The 27,571-nt window shown below is 43.9% G+C and overlaps 1 protein-coding gene across 1 annotated transcript in view; it reads right to left on the bottom strand.

Moving 5' to 3' along the window:
* ALOX5 (arachidonate 5-lipoxygenase) overlaps nt 1-24,742 on the bottom strand; it is a 153,554-nt gene extending 128,812 nt beyond the window's left edge. Inside the window, exon 1 of the mRNA XM_077259082.1 lies at nt 24,288-24,742. Coding sequence (XP_077115197.1) covers nt 24,288-24,437 — 150 coding nt within the window. The 5' untranslated portion in view covers nt 24,438-24,742. The remainder of the gene's footprint in view (nt 1-24,287) is intronic.
* Nucleotides 24,743-27,571: the final 2,829 nt, after the last annotated feature.

The following is a 27,571-nucleotide window of genomic DNA, read 5'->3' as shown; positions in this document are numbered from 1 at the left end:
CTTTTGCCAGGTTTCTTTAACGGTTTTTCAGGTAATGAGGCAGCCTATAGAAAATAACAAACTCTAGGATAATGCCCCATTTTTTTTTTTTTTTTTTTTTTAAGATATCCATAACAAAGAGCCCTGCTCTACTTACTAGCGCTGTGGACTCCTGCCCCTCTGCTCTAGCTGCGTCCTCCATGTTACTGCACTGGAGATCGCTTACTGCCCCTGCACATACCTTTATACTTCTGTTCCTCTTTTCATCTGTACAGCGCTCCCGCGCTCACTACCGACTGCAGAGACGCCGCCCGCCCCCCTCAGCCGCAAACCGGAAGTGACGCGCGGCCGGAAAGAGAGGATGGTGCAGCGAGGGTTTCCATCCCCATGCCGGCCGCATGGAGACGCCGACATCAGCAGAGGCCGCCGCTGGGATCGCATGCACCAGGGGGCGTGACGGAAGGATCGAGAGCCCCCGGCAGGGGGAAGCGATCCTCATACCAGGAGCAGCGCTACACTGGTAGGCAGAGGGACCCTCGGTCGGGTGTCGGCCAGCGGGCGCCTTATGGAGGGAAGGGTGAGGCAAAGCCCCCCCGATCCACATCCCCCCGCACAGAACGGTAGTTTCCTCTCGCCGTTCCTATCCATAATGGGACAGGAAAAACACTGAAGGGTGGTAGGGGGAGGGTCCTTTTAACCTCTCGTGTTTCCTGTCCCATCATGGCTAAGAAGGACGTCCTCCAGTGTGCTGTCAGGTGGTGACCTGGAAATAAGCATTTTACCAGCAAAAATTCTGGCTCTCACAAACCTGTTAGTTTTTCTTTAAGAATCCCACCTACTCTGCACTCATTACCCGTATTAATTGCACCTGTTTGAACTCATTACCTGTATAAAAAACAGTCAATCACACTCCAACCTCTCCACCATGGCCAAGACCAAAGAGCTGTTTAAGGACAACAGGGACAAAATTGTAGACCTGCACAAGGCTGGGATGGGCTACAGGACAATAGGCAAGCAACTTTCTGAGAAGGCAACAATTGTTGGTGCAATTATTAGAAAATGGAACAAACACAAGATGACTATCAATCTTCCTCGGTCTGGGGCTCCTTGCAAGATCTCGATCTACATGGGAGGACCTGATCAATAACCTGAAGAACGCTGGGACTACAGTCTCAAACATTACTGGTAGTAACACACTATGCCGTTGTGGAATAAAATCCTGCAAGACATGCAAGGTCCTCCTGCTCACACCAGTACATTTTCATGCCCATTTGAAGGTCGCCAATGACCATCTGGATGATCCAGAGGAGCCATGGGATGAGGTCATGTGGTCAGATTAGACAAAAAGAGAACTTTATGGTATCAATTCTACTCGCCGTGTTTGGAGGAAGAAGAAGGATGAGTACAACCCCAAGAACACCGTCCCAACCGTGAAGCATGGTGGGGAAACATTATACTATGGGGTTGCTTTTCTGCAAAGGGGACTGGACAACTGCACAGTATTGAAGTGAGGATGGATGGGGTCATGCATTGCAAAATTTTGGCCAACAACCTCCTTCCCTCAGTAAGAGCATTGAAGATGGGTCATGGCTGGGTCTTCCAGTATGACAATGACCCAAAACACACAGCCAGGGCAACTAAGGAGTGGATCCGTAAGAAGCATCTCAACTTCCTGGAGTGGCCTGGCCAGTCTCCAGCCCCGAACCCAATAGAAAATCTTTGGAGGGAGCTGAAACTCCATGTTGTCTAGCAACAGCCCCGAGACCTGGAAGATCTGGAGAAGATCTGTATGGAGGAGTGGGCCAAAATCCCTGCTGCAGTGTGTACAAACTTGGTTAAGAACTACAGGAAACGTCTGACCTCTGTAATTGCAAACAAAGGTTTCTGTGCCAAATATTTAGTTCTGTTTTACTATTGTATCAAATACTTATTTCATGCAACAAAATGCAAATTATGTAAAAATTATACAATGTGATTTTCTGGATTTTTTTTAAGATTCTGTCTCACAATTGAAGTGTAGCTACGATAAAAATTACAGACCTCTCCATTCTTTGTAGGTTGGAAAACTCAGCAGTGTATCAAATACTTATTTTCCCCACTGTATCACTGGGTGCAGCAGTTGTGATACAATCAGAGCTTTTAGACATAACAATGCAGCAGAGCTGAGAAAGCTGCCTCCGACCACACCAGGCTCTTTATGTACATTGTTTGTAGATAATGAGCTGCTTATCAGAGGAGAGGACAGAGCTGGACTAGCAGTCCAATGCATATCAGACCTGGCAATGATAATCTCCTACAGATAAAACCAGTCAGTGTAAGTAAACAACAGCACACAAAGTAATAAATGACACATAACTGAATTCAGTGTTTTAACCCCTACCTCATACTTTCCTCAGATTGCATAACAGAAACTTGCTGACGGATTCCCTTTAAATTTTGATCACTTTTTCAGATATGTTGGTGGAGCTGAAACATGGGTCCCCCACATTCAGCTGTTTGCAGCTTTCGAATCTGCTGGATGTGCACAGTTTGCAGACCTAGAACATTACAGCTCTGTACATTGTGTAGAGGCTGCTCTCAGGTGCTGCAGCTCAGCTCAAGTTGAAGTAAAAAGGAGCTGCAATACCTGAAAATGACCACTATATAGTATATGGTGCTGTACTGTTCAAGCTGTTTAGGCTTTGTACACTATGTATTTCTGCCCATCGTGAGAGCTACAAATAACTGACTATTGAGGCTGGCAGGGGTCAAACACCAACCAGTCTGATATTAATGACCTTTCCTAAGGATAAGCTATCAATATTTAAGCATTGGGCAACACATGTAACCCATATATTATAATATATCACTTTTGGATGACTACTATGCTCTGTGTAGCAAACTGTTACAAAAGAACACCGATGTTGCTGTGTCAGTTTATGAAGCTCTTGGGTCATAGAGTTGTGCAAATGCAGAATGTGTTTTTTATTAAGTATTTCCTGATATGCAGAAGTGAATATACATTAGAATGTGTGCTACTGCACGTAGGAAAGACTTCCTGTAATGTATAAAATGTAAATCACGTATGTCCCAAAAAGAAGATACTAGACACTTCAGATGCAAGTTTGAAAACACACTAACCCTGACCGCAATGGTAACTCCACCAGAGGACACAAAAATGATTCCAGATTGTTAATAAAAGCATAATCTTTATTGATATAACAGTAGCTATAAAACCATAAAAAACAGGGTGGGAAAGACCACCAATAGAGGGAAGTGCAAATTGTGGGCTGGGTATATGGAAGGTCACCTGTAGAAGATTGGTCACAAGTAAGTTGACAGAAGGGAGAAAAACATATACAAAAAAGATAAATAATACTTATTATATAGACCAAACTTCTAGAAGTACCAAGCTGCTAAGTTTTCAAAAATAAAGTGCATAGTGCCCCCAAAGAACAGACTAAATGGATACCGTTTACATAAAGGGTCAAAGAGAAAAGGAAAGCTGCTAAGGATGTACAAGGTGCAGCACATGATTCCTCGTGGTGATATTGATGAAAATGCTGGTTTCAGATGGACCCATATACAGTACACTGCTCAAAAAAATAAAGGGAACACTAAAATCCCACATCCTAGATATCACTGAATGAAATATTCCAGTTGTAAATCTTTATTCATTACATAGTGGAATGTGTTGAGAACAATAAAACCTAAAAATGATCAACGTAAATTACAACTAATATCCCACAGAGGTCTGGATTTGGAATGATGCACAAAATCAAAGTGGAAAATGAAGTTACAGGCTGATCCAACTTCAGTGGAAATGCCTCAAGACAAGGAAATGATGCTCAGTAGTGTGTGTGGCCTCCACGTACCTGTATGACCTCCCTACAATGCCTGGGCATGCTCCTGATAAGGCATCGGATGGTCTCCTAAGGGATCTCCTCCCAGACGTGGACTAAAGCATCCGCCAACTTCTGGACAGTCTGTGGTGCAACGTGACGTTGGTGGATGGTGCGAGACATGATGTCCCAGATGTGTTCAATCGGATTCAGGTCTGGGGACTGGGTGGGCCAGTCTATAGCCTCAATGCCTTCATCTTGCAGGAACTGCTGACACACTCCAGCCACATGAGGTCTGGCATTTTCCTGCATTAGGAGGAACCCAGGGCCAACCGCACCAGCACATGGTCTCACAAGGGGACTGAGCAGTGGCATAACTACAAAGTTATGGGCCCCGGTGCGAACTTCCAAATGGGGCCCCCCCCGCCATAAAATTCAATGTAACCCCCATAGAATACAATGCAGCCCCCCTCATAGTATAATGCAGCCCCTCCATACAGGGGCAGTGAGAAAGACACGAGCAAATGGTGACGAGGGGGCAGGGGAGAGGGCACAAGGGGGCAAGGAAGACAGGCACAAGGGGACACATGGGGCTAGGAGGCAGGGGAGAAGGTTACAAGGGGACTAGTGGGCAAGGGAGACTGACACAAGGGGACAATGGAGACTGACACAAGGGGCACATGGAGACAAGTGGGCAAGGGAGACTGACACAAAGGGCACACGGGGACTAGTGGACAAGGGAGACTGGCACACGGGGACATGGACTAGTGGGCAAGGGAGACTGACACACGGGGACTAGTGGGCAAGGGAGACTGATACAAGGGGACTAGTGGGCAATGGAGACTGACACAAGGGGACACACGGGGACAAGGGACAAGCACAAGGGGACAAGGGAGACAGGCACAAGGGGACACACAGGGACTAGTGGGCAAGAGACTGACACAAGGGGACAAGGGATACAAGCACAAGGGGACACACAGGGACAAGTGGGAAAGGGAGACTGACACACAGGGACTAGTGGGCAAAGGAGACTGACACAAGCACAAGGGGACAAAGGAGACTGACACAAGCACAAGGGGACATAGGAGACAGGCACATGGGGACACACAGGGACTAATGGGCAAGAGAGACTGGCACATGGGGACACAAGCATAAGGGAGACAGGCTCAAGGGGACACACGGCCCCCTGACCTGCCAGAGCCGCTTGCAGCTGCGACCGTGGTAGTTACGCCACTGCCTCACACACACACACTACAGATATCACACAGACACTACAGATATCACACACACACATCAGTTATCACACACACACTACAGATATCACACACACACACACACATACTACAGATATCACACACACACACACACATACTACAGATATCACACACACACTACAGATATCACACATACACACATCATATTACAGATATCACACACATACTAGTTATCACACACACACTACAGATATCACACACACACACACAGACATACTACAGATATCACACACACACTACAGATATCACACACACACATCATACTACAGATATCACACACACACATACTACAGTTATCACACACACACTACAGATATCACACACACACACACACACACACATACTACAGATATCACACACACACACACACCAGAGATACCAGCTCATATACACAACTCACAATCTCCTCTCTGGTACAGGGGTGGCTGATGTAAACTGGCTGCAGCTCCTCAGCTTCTCCTGACTAAAGCGGCTCTGTCCCGCACCTCCCCCCTGCTCTCGCCTTCTGTCCCGGGGTTATTTTGGCTTTCTCTTAAATACGATCTCATTCAGACGTACATGAGATGTATGAGGGGGGAAAAATACAGACTGAGAAGCTGTCTCATCGTGATGACTGGAGCTGCTTCCTGTCTCTCATGTGCCCCGGCTGCCCCCTTCCCCTAGATACGCCTCGGACTGTTGCCGTGCAGGAGGAATCTCCTGCACTGCAACATGGTGTTGGGTGCCAGCACAGCCCGCACAGTGGTCTATCCAGCATCCAGCACAGCCCGCACAGTGGTCTATCCAGCACAGCCCGCACAGTGGTCTATCCAGCACAGCCCGCACAGTGGTCTATCCAGCACAGCCCGCACAGTGGTCTATCCAGCACCGCCCGCACAGTGGTATATCCAGCACAGCCCGCACAGTGGTATATACAGCACAGCCCGCACAGTGGTTTATACAGCACAGCCCGCACAGTGGTATATCCAGCACAGCCCGCTCAGTGGTATATCCAGCACAGCCCGCACAGTGGTATATCCAGCACAGCCCACACAGTGGTATATCCAGCACAGCCCGCACAGTGGTATATACAGCACAGCCCGCATCTCTCGCCCCCCCCCCTGAGAATGCCCCCACAGCCCAGTAAAAAAAAAAAAAAAACACTCTCCTTACCTTTCCTCCTGCCAGCGTTGCTTCCTGCACCGGTCTCAGGCTCGGCTGCAGTCTGCCCGGGACACAGCAGGTGCGCGATGATATGACATCATCGCGCACCCGCAGTGTCAGAGGCAGGGCAGGGAATGATGGGAGAGGGAGCGTCTGTAGACATCATAGTCGCCGGTATAGTTGAATGCGACGGCAGGGGGGTGAGTTGGCGGCGGTGAGGGGAGGCGGATCGAGCGGCCCATGACTGGCACCGGCTCTTTTGGCATTTGCCAGAAGTGCCCGATGGCCAGTCCGGCCCTGCTCTGACCTGCCGGCCCCGGGCCCCTGACCTGCTGGGCCCGGTCGCAAAGGCGACCGCTGCAATCGTGGTAGTTACGCCCCTGTCCATACTGTACAATGGCCACACATAGTGCTCCATACCGGAGCTCACAGTCAGTGCGGGAAGCAGACGGCCAGGGACCTGACGGACATCAGAAGGTGAGTATGTACTGTTTTTTTTACATTTACAATGGTAACCAGGGTAAACATCGGGTTACTAAGCGCGGCCCTGCGCTTAGTAACCCGATGTTTACCCTGGTTACCCGGGGACTTCGGCATTGTTGGTCGCTGGAGAGCGGTCTGTGTGACAGCTCTCCAGCGACCACACAGCGACGCTGCAGCGATCGGCATCATTGTCGCTATCGCTGCAGAGTCGCTTAATGTGACGGTACCTTACGAGAGCTTCAATCAGCAAGATATCTTGAGTAAACAGTATTTACTTCATACTGGATAAACATGAGATACAATGCCGTGTCACACAGTCCGTGCACTGAAGACAACATATTCAAGAAGAAGAAGAAAAACAGGAAGTAAGAAAAACAACCAACAATTGAGAGCTTCCCTCCCCACATTACAGCAAGTATATAACTTTACACACTATCGCCATCTGCTGTCTGGTTAGTATAAAGTCCTCCTTTCACCTATAATAAGTCCTAATCTGTTGCATATGCCAAAAAATGGCAGTCAGGCTACCTCTGGAGAGCACATGGAGGGCTGTGCGGCCCTCCAAAGAAATGCCACCAAACACCATTACTGACCCACTGCCAAATTGGTCATGCTGAAGGATGTTACAGGAAGCAGATCGTTCTCCACGGCATCTCCAGACTCTGTCATGTCTGTCACATGTGCTCAGTGTAAACTTGCCTTCATCTGTGAAGAGCACAGGGCACCAGTGGCGAATTTACCAATCCTAGTGTTCTGTGGCAAATGCCCAGCGTCCTGCACGGTGATGGGCTGTGAGCACAACCCCAATCTGTGGATGTCGTTCACTCAGACCATCCTCATGGAATCGGTTTCTAACCATTTGTGCAGATACATGCACATTTGTAGCCTGCTGGAGGTCATTTTGCAGGGCTCTGGCAGTGCTTCTCCTGTTCCTCCTTGCACAAAGGCTGAGGTAGCGGTCCTGCTGCTGGGTTGTTGCCCTCCTACGGCCCCCTCCACATCTCCTGGCGTACTGGCCTGTCTTCTGGTAGCACCTCCAGCCTCTGGACACTACGCTGACAGACACAACAAACCTTCTTGCCACAGCTCGCATTGATGTGCCATCTTGGATGAGCTGAACTACCTGAGCCACTTGTGTGGGTTGTAGAGTCCATCTCATGCTGCCACGAGTGTGAAAGCACAACCAACATTCAAAAGTGACCAAAACATCAGCCAGAAAGCATTGGTACTGAGATGTGGTCTGTGGTCCCCACCTGCAGAACCACTCCTTTATTGAGGGTGTCTTGATAATTGCCAGTAATTTCCATCTGTTGTCTTCCATTTGCACAACAGCATGTGAAATTGATTGTCAGTCAGTGTTGCTTCCTAAGTGGACAGTTTGATTTAACTGAAGTTTGATTTACTTGGAGTTATATTCTGTTGTTTAAAGGGAAGGTGCCATGAAAATTTTTTTTTTCCCAGCAATTGAAAAAATGTAAAGAATTAATGTTAACATTTTCTTAAAAAATATTATCATTTGTTTATAATTTAGTAAAATATGAAAAATAATTTGAAAAGGTTTGACATTTCCACTTTTAAACACTAGGGGGAGCAGCTGCTGAAATTTGACAGAAACCTAGTGTACAATTAGCTCACATTACTGCACTGCAGTAAATAAAAATATGGGCGGAGTCTGCTGACGTGTGTGATATCATTCCTCCCCTCTTCTGGGTGTTTGCTAAGGGATAAGAGAGGATGATATTCAGGAACCCAGTGAGCAGCCATTTTGTTGGTGATTGCAAAGTTATACTGACAAGTAGACACCGAGGATGGCAGGCAGCAAGGATTCTGGGAGACATATGGTGGAGGGAGCAGGGTGACAGCAGCACAGAGTATTTCAGGAGAGCAGTGTGCTGGTCTATGGGGGGCACCCTGTTTGGTGCGCGGAGCAGCCAGGGATTGTACATAGAGCACTGTCTTTTATACACATGGATGGACCGTCTGCTTCACAGAAATCCAGGAAACATTTCTGTGGATTGATGGCCTGTTCTGATCCAGACTTTGCATGCAAAGACCCCATTCCCCTCCTCAGATCCTGTCTTCTCCTTCCTGTCCTGGCGATGTGTGAAAGCGAGGCGACAGGCGCAGTCCGGGGTGACGCTGGGAAGGAAATGTAGCCATATAGTAATGATAAAAATGAGACCCCTCTCTTCAGCTGCCTCACCAGCCCACCCCTGACTGCACCTAACTGGAGGTCATGCTGCCCCATCTATTACCCCAGACCAGCGTGTCAGGTGCTCAGCCAGAACCACCCTAGAATGGGTCCCCTTTTTGAAGATAATACTGCCATGGTGTTCTCACATAATACCGCCTTAGTGTTCTCACATAATACCGCCATATAGATCACACATAATGCCGCCATATAGATCTCACATAATGCCGCCATATAGATCACACCTAATGCCGCCATATAGATCACACATAATGCCGCCATATAGATCACACATAATGCTGCCATATAGATCACACATAATGCCGCCATATAGATCACACATAGTGCCGCCATATAGATCACACATAGTGCCACCATATAGATCACACAGTGCCCCCATATAGAACACACATAGTGCCACCATATAGATCACACATAATACCGCCATATAGATCACACATAATGCCACCTCATACATCTCACATAATACCGCCATATAGATCACACATACCACTACATACGTCTCACATAATACCGCTACATACGTCTCACACAATATCACCATATAATTTTCACATAATACTGTCACATATCACACATAATCCCACAATATAGTTCTCATATAATACCGTCATATAGCTTTTACATCATTCCACAATACTGATCAAGCATAATACCGCCATATAGATCACATATAATACAGTCATATAAATCACACATAATGCCATAATACAGCATGACCCCCACAGCTCCTGTTATTGCACGCACTGAGCTGTGTGTGCAATGGGGAAAGACATGCAGGGGGGAGAGGAGTGCATAGGAGAGGATTAGATACACAGCTCAGCAGACAGTATCGCACAGGAGAGGATTAGATACACAGCATAGCAGTCAGTATCACACGGGATAGGATTAGATACACGGCTCAGCAGTCAGTATCACACAGGAGAGGATTAGATACACAGGGCGGCAGTCAGTATCACACAGGATAGGATTAGATGCACGACTCAGCAGTCAGTATCACACAGGAGAGAATTAGATACACAGGGCTGCAGTTAGTATCACACAGGATAGGATTAGATGCACGGCTCAGCAGACAGTATCACACGGGAGAGGATTAGATACACAGGGCGGCAGTCAGTATCACACGGGAGAGGATTAGATACACAGGGCGGCAGTCAGTATCACACAGGATAGGATTAGATGCACAGCATAGCAGTCAGTATCACACAGGAGAGGATTAGATACACAGGGCGGCAGTCAGTATCACACAGGATAGGATTAGATGCACGGCTCAGCAGACAGTATCGCACGGGATAGGATTAGATACATGGCTCAGCAGATATACACAGGAGAGGATTAGATACACAGCTCAGCACAGTATCACACAGGATAGGATTAGATGCACAGCAGAGCAGTCAGTATCACACAGGATAGGATTAGATGCATGGTTCAGCAGTCAGTATCAAACAGCATAGTAATAGATACACCACGGTCTGTTGTCCTTGATCAGTGGCTGCAGTGAGAGGCAGGGCAGGAGCAGCACAGAGAGACTCTCCCCCTCCCCCCTGTTACCTCTCTGCATGATAAGGACAACAGACCGTAGTACTTCATCCTCTCTAGGGATTCTAGAGATCACACACCAGGCAGCAGAGAAGAGGATAGGGAACGGCCACTGACAGTGTGAAGAAGAGACAGCTGCCCCTCCAACAGCACGGCTCTCAAGTCACAGTGGAGCTCACAGGTACACTCCACTGTGGGCTGAAGAAAGATGGCGCCGACCTCCTGCCTCTGCTGTGATGTGGAGACAGCCCGGGGGGCGTGGCCAGATCACAGCAGGGAGCAGCACAATGATAGGTATGCGGTCGGCTCCTGACCGCAGCCTCCTATGCCCAGGGCTGCCGTATTTGCAGAGTGTAAGTGTCGTGCTGGGACTCTCCTGCAAAGCAAAATGGCGGCGCCCAGTGGCTGAAAAAATAATTAATAATAAAAAAGATCTTAAAGATAATAAAATTAATTTTGTATTAAAAATAATTGTTTATATAAACAATCGTTTTTAATACAAACACATAATTGCGGCACCTTCCCTTTAAGTGTTCCCATTATATTTTGAACAGTGTATATACACGGACACAGTGCTATACAGCTAATGTGTTGCTCAAAACATAATAAAGTTATTGGGATCCAAAAACATGTACATCACCTGAAGAGACCACCAACACCAAGACCAGACCCTTCAGAAAACAACGACAGCCACACTTCCCCAACCCCTACGCCGTTTTGCAAAAGCTTCTTCCAGAGATGTCTCTGTGTTTAAGTGGTGGAAAGGCAGTAAAAATACAAGTAATCCATTATCCACACCTAAGTATGTCAATAAAGTTTTATCAAAGCCAAATACCACGAAGTTTCAAAAACAAAGCAGCTTTATTTAAAGCATTATAAACCAACAAGAGACAAAAATCGGGGAGTCAAAACGTGATAAAAACGTACGTTAAAAAATGCACATAATAGCATAATGAAAATGCAAGTAACATAATTTAAATAATAGGTGAAGAAATTTTGCAATATCAAAAACTCTACAGAAGCTCATAGTGGGAACGTTGAATTTAAGGGCTGTGTTACCAAGCTACATGGCTGGTTGGATTGGATTATTGGGTCTGTGGTAAATACAAGTTTGAGAAATTACGATTGAGCTTTATTTGTACTATCTGGTTAAAAGTGCTTATCTTAAACAAAGTTATTAGTTATTACTTTATATATACTTTTTTATAATTGTCAATGTGAAATATAATCCCGTGTTCTACGTGATCATGCATGAAAATCTATCTTCTAGAAATCTTTGATAATACAGCAGACATCTCTATTGCTTTATATCAGCACAAAAGTTCACTATCTGCTGTACTGTGGGAAATTCAAATGATTGTGATAAGAATGAGGCTAAGTTCACACGTTGCAGAATTGCCGCGGAAATTTCCGCGGCAATTCTGCGCCTCCTGCCGCGGGTATATCGCATGCAGAATTAGCATGCATATACCCGCAGAAAACTAGCGTTTTGCAAGCATAATTAGCTTGCAGAATGCTAGAGTTTTCCAAGCGATTTGTAGCATCGCTTGGAAAACTGACTGACAGGTTGGTCACACTTGTCAAACATAGTGTTTGACAAGTATGACCAACTTTTTACTATAGATGCAGCCTATGCAGCATCAATAGTAAAAGATAGAATGTTTAAAAATAAATAAATAAATAAAAAACATGGTTATACTCACCTGCAGACCTCAGCGGCGTCCGTTCCTATAGCTGGAGTGCAGTGAAGGGCCTGCGATGACGTCACTGTCTTGTGATTGGTCGCGTGAGTCACATGAGCGGTCACGCGACCAATCACAAGACAGAGACGTCATCACAGGTCCTGAACCACATCATCTATAGGAACGGAAGAGAGAGCATGCACCGGAGAGGCGGGAACACTTCGGGGGCCATCAGAGGGTGAGTATAGGACTATTTTTTATTTTAATTCTTTATTTTTTACCAATTATATGGTGCCCAGTCCGTGGAGGAGAGTCTCCTCTCCTCCACCCTGGGTACCAACCGCACATGATCTGCTTGCTTCCCGCATGGTGTGCACAGCCCCGTGCGGGAAGTAAGCAGATCAATGCACTCCTATGGGTGCAGAATCGCCGCGATTCCGCAATTTTAATGAACATGCTGCGTTTTTTTCTGGAATGCGATTCCGCTCAGGAAAAAAATGCAGCATGTGCACAAAAAATGCGGAATGCATTCTATTACATAGGATGCTTAATGTAAGCGTTTTTTTCGCGGTTTTATAGTGTTTTTATAGCGAAAAAACGCGAAAAAAACACGAAAAATATGCTACGTGTGCACACAGCCTGAAAGCACTCTTACATGAATTGTGGTTAATATTATTTTATCAGATAATCGTATATGCAGTAAACTTCCTTCCTACACCCAGATTAGTGTCTTCACATGAAGCCATTTTTTTTTGCAGAGTAGCTTATTGGAACCTGTTAATGTTATAACATTGGACAGGTCAGTAAGTTTCACATCCATGCTTGATGTTTTATCAATATAGTACATGTCAGTGGAAGCTGCATGTACAGCTCAATCAAAATTATTCAATTCCCACTGCAAGTTAGGTTTATTAGCAAAATTGTCAAACTTTCTGCGGTTTGCAATTTACCAATAAAAAATCCCAATAAATGTAGTGTTTTCTCAAAATTCTACACAAAATACCACTTTTAATGTCTAACTGCTGTCTGAGAGATATTTATTCCCTTCATGACAAGTGTCTTTAGTACTCAGTAGAGCACCTTTCGCTTTTATAGCCAGCTGCAGACGTGAAGCATAGTCAATACTGGCAGCGTTCCTGTTAAATCTTAGTCCTTTGCGCATGGGTGATGACCTTCAGTTCAGTAACATTCTTGGGTTCTCAAAATGTGGTGACCGCAGGCACTGAGGATTCAGTTTGCATGGTAATGCGTATGGTGAACACCAAATTTCTCCTTGCCCGATCTAGAAGACATATACTTCTGCTGCCTCAAGGGCAGAAGAATAGTCAGCTCCAATATGCTCAAAATCATATAAATAACTTCTATGGAGACAATAAACAAAATTGGAATTTTAGGGCCTATAGATCAGTGGTATTACTGGTGGAGGAAGAATGAAGCACTGCTGAAAAGTACACTGTTCAACTAGTGCTGTAGTGACAACACTGAAACATAGCGAGGGCTTGGTGATGCTTCAGAGCTGTTTTGCTTCCTCTGGCTCTTGAGACCTGTAGTGTGTGGAGGGTAAGATGAATTCTTGAACATAGCAGGACATAAACAAGCCTCCTCCATGTGTCACAGTGGGTAATGTTGTTTTCTTTGTATGATTCATTTGTGAGACTGTGAACATAGAGCTGATGGGGCTTGCCAAAAAGCTCTAGTTTTGTTTAGAAAGCCAATGAGATTCTCCCAGAAGCTTTTTTATGGTTTGCTTTCAACAGTGGTTTTCTCCTCTCTCATCATCCATGAAGTCCACTTTTATCAAGACAGAGACAGATGTTTTGATCTGACACTGATGTACCTTGACCTTACAGTCCACCTCTAATCTCTTTGGAAGTTGTTATGGGCTCTTTGGTTACCATTATTATTACCCATTTCTTCAATTTGTCATCAATTTTCCTCTTGCGGCCACATCCAAGCAAGTTTATTACAGTCCCATAGACCTTAAACTTCTGAATAAGGTGCGCAACTGCAGTAACAGAAACATCAAGGTGTTTGGAGATGGTCTTTATCTTTAACATGTTTGTTTATAATCGTCTTTCTAAACTTCCAAGACAGCTCTTTCTTTAGCTTACTTCGGTCCATGTTCAAAGTTGTATACACCATGATACCAAACAGCACAGTGACTACCTTTTACCCTTCAAATAAGCAGACTGACTGATTACAAGTTTGTAGGAACCTGTGATGTCCTTTTGGTCAAATTATTTTCAATCTTTTCTAAGGGTATCACCATTTTTGTCTATCCCATTTTCATTAGTTTGTTTTTTTAATGTTGTCTGTTGAGCTACAATTAAAAAGAAATGTTTGATTTTCATTAGTTGTTATTCAGTAAATTTAAAATCACTTTTTGTCAGTTTCTAGTTATTTCAGTGACCATTATGGGTCTTTATCACTGCAAGGCTGTGTGCACACGTTGCGTTTTTTTTGCGTTTTTTCGCGATAAAAATGCATAAAAGCGCATACATATGCATCCCATCAATTATAATGCATTCTGCAATTTTTGTGCACATGATGTGTTTTCTTCCGCGAAAAAAAACCGCATCGCTGTAAAAAATGCATCATGTTCATTATTTTGCAGATTTTTCGCGTTTTTCCCGCTATTTAATGCATTTGGAAAAAAAGCGATAAAAGGGTCAAAAACGCGAAAAAAAAGAACTCGGATTTCTTGCAGAAAATGTCCGGTTTTCTTCAGGAATTTTCTGCATGAAATCCTGACGTGTACACATACCCTAACAGAAGAAAACCAACATAACCTTACTACACTTCTTTATGTGTTGACATTCTGAGGCCAGTCTCACAGGTCCAGATAATTCCAGTACCGGAAAAATCGGTACCGGAGTTATCCGTGTCCGTGTGTCCGTGAGCTCACGTGGCACATCAGTGTGGCACACGTGCGGCAGCCGTGTGCCGTCCGTGTGCCGACTGAGTACCACACGGACCGTGCAGGAGACAGCGCTACAGTAAGCGCTGTCCCCAGCGTGGTGCTGAAGCCGCCATTCATCCCTTCTCTCCAGCAGCGTTCGCTGGAGAGAAGGAATGAAAAATCAATGTTTTTTTTAAATATTTTTTCTTTAAAATCAAGTTCCTTGTCACCTCCCCCCTCCCTGTGGGAGGTGGAGCCACATATTCATCCTTGTAATGAGCGGCACCACGTGACCGCTCATACAGGACAAGCTGCGACGCTGAGAGGAAGCATCGAGGGAGCTGGGTGAGTATTTTAATGCCAGTGGGCGGGCGCACAGGGGGTGGGAGGCGGCAGATGACAAGGATCTTTATTTTAAACACAAAAATAATAAAAAAACATTGATTTTTCATTCCTTCTCTCCAGCGAACGTTGCTGGAGAGAAGAAATGAAAGTTGGCTTCAGCACCACAAGCTGGGGGGACAGCGCTTACTGTAGCGCTGTCTCCTGCACGGCACACGGACGGCACACGGACAGCATCCGTGTGCGGTACGTGTTTTACACAGACCCATTGACTTTAATGGGTCCGTGTGATCCCTGCGCTCCCACGAACACTGACATGTCTCCGTGTTTTTCAAACGGACACACGGTCAGTGAAAACACGCTGACATGTGCAGAGACACATTGATTTTAATGTGTCTACGTGAGTCAGTGTCTCCGGTACGTGAGAAAACTGTCACCACACGTACCAGAGCCACTGACGTGTGAAACAGGCCTTAGAAAGGAAGAAATTCAAATAACTACATCTGTGGCTAAAAACAAGATCCAGTATCTCAACTGAAAAATGTGTTTGCAATTACTAATCACATGAAAGGAGAATGGCACAGTCTTGCACGGTTTCGAAAAGTATAGTGTTACTTTTGATATGATATCATCCTCTTAATTAATGTTCATGGAATTTAACTTTTTATAGAAAAAAACTGCATTCTTCTAATCTGCGCACATATATTCTTTAGCTAAATGTGATTTTTGGACAGTGTGTATTAAAAAAACAGCTATTATGTATGCAAGCTTCTCAACAAATTAAGCATTTAGCATCATGAGTCACATACACATATAAAGATCCCCATCTATGCCTGCAGCCGGTGTGAAGTCTACAATATCTACTGCATCTAGTGCTTAAATTGCCACACAGGGCTCACTTTAAAGAGGTGCAATACATAAGAAGATTTTTATATGTGTAGATTTTTAAATTGTGTTTTTTTTATTGGCCCGGGTTCTCTTTTGTATTTATTATTATAAAACCTACCCTTGCAAGTATTCAAACAGAAGGACCAAAGCAAGAACAGTGCAGATTTTCTCTGCATTAGAAAACCTTATACATAAATTATTGAAGTTGAGTAGTAATAAAACCATGTAATGTATTAAAAGGGTTGTACACTACCAGGACATCCCCTTCTTAAACTAAATGTTTAGCCCGATAAAATAATAAAGCCTAGAATAGCCTTCCGTGCCGGCTCCATTCCTGCGGTGTCGGCACTCACGGTCCCGAGGCTGTGATGCGGTGGAATGACTCGTGTCTGGCACCCAATCAGCGCTGGCTTCACTGTCTCCACCTTTGGACAAACTGAAAATGAAGAGGAAGTCCGGGATGAGCTGCAGTTCAGTTTGTCCGAAGGCGGAGACAGTGACGCCAGCGCTGAATGGGTGCAGGCGTCACGTGTCACAACACCGCATCACAGCCTCGGGGAGTACGAGTGCTGACACCGTGGTACCGGCACCGGCACAAGAGGCGAGTGTAGGCTTTATTATTTTTTTAGACCAAACGTTTAGTTTAAGATGGTTTTGTCCTAGTAGTTGACAGTCGATTTAAGGTTGTGCTGTATACATTGTCTGAACTCATCGCTTCCATACTAGCACCTGTAGCAGCTACGACAGGATCCTCTTGTGCAACAATTCTGTTCCTCTTTTTAGGGATGACTGTGGTGGCTTACTGCTGTCTAGTTTTGTTTAGTTTGTTCTGCTATCTGCACAACTATGACATCACTCTCAATTCTTGGGTTGCTGCTGAACTAAAAATAGTGGCTGCCCATTCCTGACTTTCCAATGGCGTGCTATGATTTATAGATAGCGCGTTCAGCTGCAGCACAGTGGCTGCGGAGGTTAGTACTGTTGCCTTCAAGCACTGGGACAGTGGATTTCTATCTTACTACAGATTAAATCTACTTTGTATGTTTCCCTCATTTTTGTGTGGATTTTCTCCCACACTCCAAACACCTACTGACAAATTTCCTGAGACAGGGAAAGTAGACTGAGAGCTCCACCAGGGACAGTGAGTAATAAACATTTCTGTACAGTGCTGAGGAATATGTAAGCAACAGGAAATCAATATATTCTTTCGTGAACGGAATCTGGCAGGTCAGTTAATATTATCAACCTGCAGACAAAAGATTAATCTACAGGTTAATAGCGTTATGAAGGTGTCCGGCCGCCTTACTAAAAATGTAACACCTGGGAGAAAATGAATTTTATTTCTCCAGGTATCCACTGGTTTTCAGTCATGCAGGTGTCCTGACAAGGCTACAGTCATCACTCACAGCATTGTGAGCAGCGGCTATAAGCATACCTCGGCAATAACTGAAAGCTGGCTCTGCATGGTTACTGAAGCCACGTCCGCATGCCTGCTTGGCTGAAAGCCAATGGCTCAAGGAAGAAATAAAATTAATTCTCTCTTTCAGTACAGCAGCCAGGCACCTTCGTAACGCTATTAACCCTATATCTATAGGTTAGTCGTATTATCCAACCTGGCATATTACCTTTAATGTTATGGCTTTTGTGATATTATGGCTTTCACAAAGTTTGGAAAGTTTTGGACAATTACCGTATTTTCTGCTGTATAAGACGACTTAGCGTATAAGACGACCCCCAACTTTTCCATATAAAATATGGAATTTGGGATATACTTGCCGTATAAGATGGGGGTCATCTTATACGCCCAGTCATCTTATACGGTGTGTGCGGTGCAGATGGTTCCCAGGATCTGGAGGAGAGGAGATTCTCCTTCAGGCCCTGGGATCCATATTCATGTAAAAAAAAAATCGCGACCGCGATGTCATCGCAGGTCCTACGCTCAATGCATTCTTAGGAACGGAGGCTGCCGCTTGCACCGCTGAGAGCCAGGGGCCGTCGGAGGGTGAGTATATGCATATTTTTTATTTTTATTCTTTTTTTTTACATGAATATGGATCCCAGGGCCTGAAGGAGAGTCTCCTCTCCTTCAGACCCTGGGAACCATCCATGATCGCTCCCTGCACACGCCGTACCCGGCGTATAAGACGACCCCCAACTTTTGAGACGATTTTCAGGGGTTAAAAAGTCGTCTTATATGCCGGAAAATACGGTAATGATTTTCTATTATCTTAATCTCACTGTATGTCCTATAAATTAGTCAACTTTTTAATATATGCAATGTATGTAATACTTTTTATTATGAATGTCTTGTGGTATATTTGAAATGCATTACTAAATAGAATTAATACTAATTGATAAGTAACACTGAATGTCTTGTGACAACGGGAAGATACCAATTAGTCCTGGAAGTTAATGCATTAAAATATGAAAAAGCTTAGGAGTGGAGAACCAGAACTCACAGATTTTTCCTATGAGTCATTGCAGCATTTAAAGACGTTTTCCCATGAATAGACCTTGGAATAATAATTATTGATGATTGAATATGCTCATTACTCAAGATTTCCGAGCATGCTCGGGTGTTCTCCGAGTATTTTGGGTTTGCTCGGAGATTTAGGTTGCATCGCTGCAGCTGCATTACTTGCGGCTACAAGACAGCCTGAATACATGTGAGGACTGCCTGTTTGTTAGGTAATCCCCACATGTATTCAGGCAGCTGCGGTGACACAAACTAAATATCTGAGCACTCCCAAAATACTCGGAGAACACCCAATCATGCTCGGAAATCTCGAGTAACGAGCATACTCGCTCATCACTAGTGTTGAGCATTCCGATACCGCAAGTATCGGGTATCGGCCGATATTTGCTGTATCGGAATTCCGATACCGAGATCCGATACTTTTGTGGTATCGGGTATCGGTATCGAAACAATATTAATGTAAAAATGTGTAAAAGAGAGAATTAAAATAAAAAATATTGCTATACTCACCTCTCCGACGCAGCCTGCACCTTACCGAGGGAAGCGGCAGCGTTCTTTGTTTAAAATTCGCGCTTTTCTTTCCTTACGTGAGCTCCCGGCTTGTGATTGGTCGCGTGCCGCCCATGTGACCGCAACGCAACCAATCACAGCAAGCCATGACGTAATTTCAGGTCATTCAGTATTTTAAAATTACGCTCCGGCTTTGTGATTGGTTGCGTCGCAGTCACATGGGCGACGCAACCAATCACAGCAAGCCGTGACGTAATTTCAGGTCCTTAAGGATTTTAAAATTACGTCCCGGCTTTGTGATTGGTTGCGTCGCAGTCACATGGGCGACGCAACCAATCACAAGCCGTGACGTCACGGGAGGCTGGACACGCGCGCATTTTAAAATGGCTTCCCGGCTTGTGATTGGTTGACAGCGACGCAACCAATCACAAGCCGGGACGTCACGGGAGGCTGGACTCGCGCGCATTTTAAAATGCGCGCGTGTCCAGCCTCCCGTGACGTCACGGCTTGTGATTGGTTGCGTCGCCCATGTGACTGTGACGCAACCAATCACAAAGCCGGGACGTAATTTTAAAATCCTTAAGGACCTGAAATTACGTCACGGCTTGCTGTGATTGGTTGCGTCGCCCATGTGACTGCGACGCAACCAATCACAAAGCCGGAGCGTAATTTTAAAATACTGAATGACCTGAAATTACGTCACGGCTTGCTGTGATTGGTTGTGTTGCGGTCACATGGGCGGCACGCGACCAATCACAAGCCGGGACTTCACGTAAGGAAAGAAAAGCGCGAATTTTAAGCAAACAACGCTGCCGGTTCCCTCGCTGAGGTTCAGGCTGCGTCGGAGAGGTGAGTATAGCAATATTTTTTATTTTAATTCTTTCTTTTACACATTAATATGGTTCCCAGGGCCTGAGGGAGAGTTTCCTCTCCTTCAGACCCTGAGAACCATCAGGAATACCGTCCGATACTTGAGTCCCATTGACTTGTATTGGTATCGGGTATCGGTATCGGATTGGATCCGATACTTTGCCGGTATCGGCCGATACTTTCCGATACCGATACTTTCAAGTATCGGACGGTATCGCTCAACACTAATAATAATAAGTTCTATAACTTGATGTATTAAAAAATGTTCCTTTGCTGAGATAATCTAACTGCTATTTACTGTCATTTGCTTTGTCCGGCCATGCAGAGCTGCTTCAGTTTAAGGTCGGCACATACACTGGCGAGGGGAGGAGACATAAGTCACTCATGATAAGTGAGTACACAGATGAAACTTTCTGACGTGGCACATTTTCCTGCCTGTTTTATGACAAGAGCAAGTGGTTCTTCTGCATCTCCAGCCCTGTAAGCCCATCATAAATCATGTCAGTAACGCAGAAGCTCCAGCAGTCGCTGAGCTTATATATCACTGACTTGATTTATGATGAGCTTACAGGGCTGGTATAATGTCAGAAACACTCACTCATGGATGTGACTCAAAGCCCTAGCCTATTCTGAGGAAGCTGGAGACGTGACACACTTGACGACAGAAAGATGAAAACAGGATGACGAGATGAGAATTGGTTAAGAAAAAAAACAAATACTCTCCTCTCAGGCCCTTTTTTTCCACTGTTATGTGCTGCATCTCCAAGACTTAACGGCCAAGTTCAGGCCCATAGTGAAGAGACCAGGAGATGACAAGGGTAAGAAAAGAGCCAACTGGCAATCGAGGAGCAGCAAGGAGGCCAACGTGGTTAGCAGTGAGGTGAGGATTATTATTATTATTTTCATGGCCCTTTCCCAATTTACATACACATTTACAAGTAACAGAACGTATCTAGTTCATAAACCCGTGGACTGACTGTCTGTTTACCACTTGTACAATTTTGCATATTGGGATCATTTGCCTACATACATACTGTACATACATACATACATTAAATATAATACTTTGTAAATATTATTCCCAGCAATATGTGCTCCTGAAGGATGATGATGGAACTCGATATTCAGATTAAAGGATAATTTTTATTTCAAACTAAAATGCAACCGGTTTCGACTTCTTGGAGTCTTCCTCAGGTATAATGTCATGCATATAAACAGATCTATCTGAACACATTTTATAGCAGATATCCCTGCATGTCAATTTGGGTGGGGGCTGAAAGATCTGTTTGTCAGACACACCCAGATACTCAGATATGCAGGATTTTGCACTCTGAGGAATCTAACAAATTTATATACCAAATAAATTTTATACACAAGTTTTTTCACACAAGGAAAAAAAAATGTTAAAAAATTCACGCAAAACATTTTTTTTTTCACACAAATTTTTCACTAAAATAATTTTTTCTTTTCTAAAAACATGATAAATATAATTATGCTATATATAAAATTTCTTTTAAAATGTTATTAAACATACTAAAGTGTGATTTCATACTAAAATTTAAAATCCTAGGAACATATACATTATAACAAAAAAAACCAACACTTTCTTTTTTCATATTGTGACTATTTCCAAATGCCAAATAGAATTTTTCGATATTTCATTCATGTCAAAATTAAAACAAAACAAAAACAAAACAAAAACAAAACACAAACAACAACAAAAAACTAATACTCCATTTTGTACCTGTCAATTGATTTGTTTTGTACATCATATACCCTTTATAACATCATTTAATCCATCTGGGTATAATGTACCCAGACGGAAGATCCAATAAGATTCTTTCCGGTTTAACTTTTGTACTCTGTTAGTACAATTCTTAGGTATTCGCTCCAACGGGGTTACGGAAATATTGAATGTTTTATTATGCTTCAAACATAAATCCCGGTATAAGGTCTGTTTTAAAAAGCCATTTTTAGTATTGTGCCTTTGGCCATTCATACGGGATCGTAAGGACTGAATAGTCCGACCCACGTATTGCAGGCCACAGGCACAGGTAATGACATATATCACAAAATCACTATCACACGTTAGTTTTTGTGTGATCGCTAATATAATGGTATTCTCTGAACAAAATGTGAACTTAAAAAAATAAAAATAGCATGGAGATAATATCAGTTCAGAAACATGCAAAACACTGTATAAAAGATAAAACACACTAGTAGCTATTTGATATATGAAAATGGCAGGTTATAATCAGTGTAATGTCCTTTCATAGATGTCAACCTGGCAGAATGGCTTACATGGTGACACAGTAATGGTACTGTAGCCATTCTACAGTAGTGACCAAAAATGTAAAAAGGACCAAAATTATACCACGATACATGACACCATTTACGGTATGTTTTGTCAGTAATAGTGAAGAAAAGGATTTTTTGATGAATCCTGTTTTGAAGATAGAACCAGAAAAAAATGACAAAACTGATATTTTACACATTAGTTATCCGAACAGTTAAGATCCTTAGTTCTGCAAAACATAAAAAAATCTTATAGCTAAAAGACACTAATGTGTACATAGGTTGATGCTCATGTAGTAACATCATAAATTGCCCAAATAAACATCTCACATTATACAACAATAGCGTGGCATCTCCTAAAAAGTTCCCCCAAGAAAAACTTTTATGCAGTGCCTTAATTATACCAGCTGAAGTGCTGAAATAACAGTGCCACAATGAAAAGGTGGGAATAAGTAAGTTTAAAATTGTCCCTTAAAAGGAACCTGTCACCCCCCCTCCTGATTATTATAAAAATTATAGAAATGAATATTTCAGCGTTGGAAGGGACCCCAAATAAAAAAGCCAGCTTGTCAGAATGCAGCATTAGTGCTGCACAAGGTGGCTCTTTTAGTTAAAAACGCCTGGGAAGGGGGGGGAGGGGGTGACAGGTTCCCTTTAATTAACAAAAATCGTACTCATTGTGACCCTGTAGGAATGATAGGGTCTGATTCATTTTTGCTTGTCCCTATTTTATGTTGTTTGCTGTGTTTTTCACTTGTTTTTCTTGTGTGTCTTATTCTTTTAGTTTAAATACTTATGTCCCAGAAAATGGAGAAAAGTTTTCAAGGAGTGATACCTTTATTGGCTAACCAGAGAAATTCCATTTCCAAGCTTTTGCAGCTCAAAAGGCCCCTTCATCAGGCTATATTCACTTGTAATATAGCCTGATGAAGGGGCCCTTTGAGCTGTGAAAGCTTGGAAATGTAATTTCTCTGGTTAGCCAATAAAGGTATCACTCCTTGAATACTTTTCTCACTCCTTGAATACTTTTCTCCATAGTTTGGGACATAAGTATTTGCATAGATTTTTCTGGCTAACACGGTACAACAATATTATTTTGTATTGTACATTGTTTTAGTTTGCGATTTTTTTTTAGTCTGGTTTATATGTGCTCTCCGTTTTTTTTTCATATTTATCATTGTTATTAAGGTTCTGGTTTTCCAGATGATTTCCGCTGCTTCATGAATTGCTATTTTTTAAAAAAGTGGCAACATTTGGCACAAATGGACTACAGTCTCTCCCCAGAGTAATTTTATGTACATCTGAACAAATTCTGCATCATTTTAGTGGAACATGCACCTTTTGCCCTAAAAGGTCACAAAAAAGTTTAGAGTACAAAATAAAGATCTTCTTTATTTTTGCGCAAAACTCATGAACCATGTGCGCCATTTTGAAAAATGTGATAGAAAGAGAGTCTGTGAATACCACAAGACAAAAAAAAGTGTCTTAAAAAAATATAAATGATGAATTAAGCCAATACTTTTTAGGCAGGAGAAAAAAATCTCCTGACATTACATCCTATGAATCCAGTACACTAAAGCCTCATTTCTGGTTATCTGGAGCCCTAGCAGCCCTTATGGCATGTTTAGATATCGTATGCTATGTAGTACTAAGTTCTATTGTAGCTATTTCACTTTTTGCTTATACAGTATATAGTAACATTATTTTTTAATTACCGTAGTTTAGGTGTAGGTTAAAATGTGATGGATGATATCAAGCTATGAATGAAATTCACATTTATAAACTATATTCCTAGCTTCTTGCTAGGTATACAGAATATCATACAATGTCCATAGTGTAACAAGGTCAACATTTTGTAGATCAGTCACACTTACCGCCCCCCTCTCGAAATCATTGTAGAAAGGCTTGTCCAGCAAAGTCTTTTCACTGCAGCCTTTTGATCCAACCAGGGTAAGATAGATATAGTCATCTGTGCCAGCAAACCACTGGCTGCCTGTAGCCACTGTGACAGTATATGAAGGCATCTTGACGGCTTGAAGGAGATAACTGAATGTTCGGTGCAGCTCAGGAGGAGCTGTCAGGTTTGCTCTAGAGACAGTTATACTTTGCACATACTCTACTTGATGCTGTGCTTTCCTCTTTTAACTTCCTCTTTTGCTTCAGTGGCTGTGTTGTATTTACATAGGTATTCGGGATTGTATAATCCTGTTGTCATCAGGGATTGTATCATCCTGTTAAAGCCCCCATATTCCATGGATAGTAATGCTGAATCAGGGTTCAGATGATTGCTTGGCCAACAGTTATCTCTCCCAAGTCCCTCATACAGTGTAAAGGAGCCCTCTTGTGTTGTCTATGAGAGAGCTGCTGCTAGACTGCCCTGGTGGCGGCTTATCTCCTGGAGGACAGAAGGATGGACCTTTGGAAATTCCAGAGGCCAGATCATTCTCTCCCTCCTCCTCATTTCTCAGGTGGAGTCAAGAGGCCACCATACACCTCAGAATAGTGGCTGATCCCGACAGTCTGACATCAGTCTACCGTATCTGGGGATTACAGATCGCTAATGTCTTTGTTCACTTAATATTTGTCCACCTTCCCTCATTTTTACCAGAGCTACATGGTGAACAAAGTCTGGGCAGCAGTACTTCTCACCATCATGCTGTGTATTTTATATTGTGAGATAGACATATTCATCATTGTTTTTTAATCACAGTTTAGTGCTTAAACAAGGGGTACAAAGACATTGGAGTACATTTATCCAGACTGTCTGAAAGTCACATTGCAGCCTCCATTTTAACAGAGATGTTTAAAAAAAAATATAAGCTGAACTCCAATAGACCCTTGAGCAACTAAGACAATTTTTCTACATAAAATTTTAATAGGAAAGACCTTGGTAGAATTCAGGGCCAATAATATTTAATGCTTTGTAACTTTACTCCCTGCCAAGTGATTGTATGATATTGAGCAAGATGGTAGAACAAGATTTTCTTCTACTTTCAAGTTTCTCCACATCACCTGAAAAAGGAAAAAACAGGTCAGACTATAGCCCGCACCCTAGACCATGTTTTATCCATTTTGGCACTTTGTGCAGTCCTACGCCCTATTGCTAAGGATGCTTTCAAACTGTGTTCAGTTGCTCCGTCGGGACCTATGCCTGAAACCCCTGCAAGATGATATTTAGACATATGTGCCAACATGGCTATACACTATAATGCTGTCCATGGAGCGAAAATGCACTCTGTTGTGCATTATTTTTGGGTGCGAAGGCCAACTGGAGATGGACACCCAGATGCAGTAGGTGTACACACCCAAAAATGTTGCATGTCAGAGAGCACGTTTGCTTTGTCGGCACCATTATAGTCTATGGCCCCGTCAGAGCCACTGAATGGTTGCCTGAATTCAGTGTGAAAGCACTCTTAAAGGGGTTGCCCACTACTAGGACAACCCCTTCTTGATCAAAACATAAAGATGAAGTCCGGGCTGCAACTCATCTCGGACTTCCTTTTCATGTTCAATTTGTCTGAAGGCCGAGACAGTGATGGCAGCATTAATTGGGCCCCAGCGTCACATATAACAACACCGCACAAGCGTCCAGGAGAGAGCGAGGGCTGACACTGCGGGAAAGGTGCCAGCAAAGTAGGTAAGTATTAGCTTTTTTATTTTATTGCGGCCAAGAGAGGGGCATTACAAGAAGTTGTCCAAGCACAACTTCTTTAAGAGCTGCTGAGCCTATGTGATGCAACTTTTCTTGAATTGATCCTGAGTTACAGCCTCAGAGCTGACATACTCCAGTATGCCTTGTTGGCTCAAAATCTACACATCGCTTACCCCATGGAAAGTTTAGGGCTTAGGACAGACACTGTACAGAATTTGGCAAAAGTGAAGTCCTACTCAGACAAGACGGATCACACATGAGTAAGTAACCTCACATAACTACATTGGATGATGAGTTCAGATCTAACTTATCTAGCCGATACAGCTGATCGCAATGATGGGAGAAGGAGCGCTGCACTTCTTCTCCCATCATCCCCCTGTCAGTGTTGGCGTCTGACGTCACTGCCCGGTGCTTGCTGTCAAGAGATCAGCGGGAGCAGTGCAGGAACCAGGAAGAAGAGAGGTGAGTATTTATTTTTATTTTTTGGGTGCTGCTGCCTTATTACAGGGTCTGCCTATGGGGGGGCTGCCTTATTACAGGGTCTGACTATGGGGGTGCTGCCTTATTACAGGGTCTGACTATGGGGGTGCTGCCTTATTACAGGGGCTGACTATGGGGGTGCTGCCTTATTACAGGGTCTGACTATGGGGGCTGCCTTATTACAGGGTCTGACTATGGGGGTGCTGCCTTATTACAGGGGCTGCCTATGGGGGTGCTGCCTTATTACAGGGTCTGACTATGGGGGTGCTGCCTTATTACAGGGGCTGCCTATGGGGTGCTGCCTTATTACAGGGGCTGACTATGGGGGTGCTGCCTTATTACAGGGTCTGACTATGGGGGCTGTCTTATTACAGGGTCTGACTATGGGGGTGCTGCCTTATTACAGGGGCTGCCTATGGGGGTGCTGCCTTATTACAGGGTCTGACTATGGGGGTGCTGCCTTATTACAGGGTCTGACTATGGGTGTGCTGCCTTATTACAGGGTCTGACTAAGGGGGCTGCCTTATTACAGGGTCTGACTATGGGGGCTGCCTTATTACAGGGTCTGACTATGGGGGCTGCCTTATTACAGGGTCTGACTATGGGGGTGCTGCCTTATTACAGGTTCTGCCGCCTTATTACAGGGTCTGCCTATAGGGGTGCTGCCTTATTACAGGATCTGACTATGGTAGCTGCCTTATTACAGAGTCTGACTATGGGGGTGCTGCCTTATTACAGGGTCTGCCGCCTTATTACAGGGTCTGCCTATGGGGGTGCTGCCTTATACTACAGAGTCTGCCTATGGGGGTACTGCCTTATTACAGAGTCTGCCTATATGGGGGTGCTGCCTTATTACAGTGTCTGCCTATGGGGGCTGCCGTATGCTATAGAGTCTGCCTATGGGGAGTGTATTATACTATATTGTGGACTATTTGGTGGATTATGCTACTGTATGGAGGCTATCTAGGGGGCCATCATACAGTATGGAGATTACAGTGTGGGGGTCATTATACATTGTTGGAGCTA

This window comes from Ranitomeya variabilis, chromosome 4 (genome assembly GCF_051348905.1).
Source record: "Ranitomeya variabilis isolate aRanVar5 chromosome 4, aRanVar5.hap1, whole genome shotgun sequence".
NCBI classification, from domain to species: Eukaryota; Metazoa; Chordata; class Amphibia; order Anura; family Dendrobatidae; genus Ranitomeya; species Ranitomeya variabilis.
This window is presented reverse-complemented; position numbering and strand designations above follow the sequence as displayed.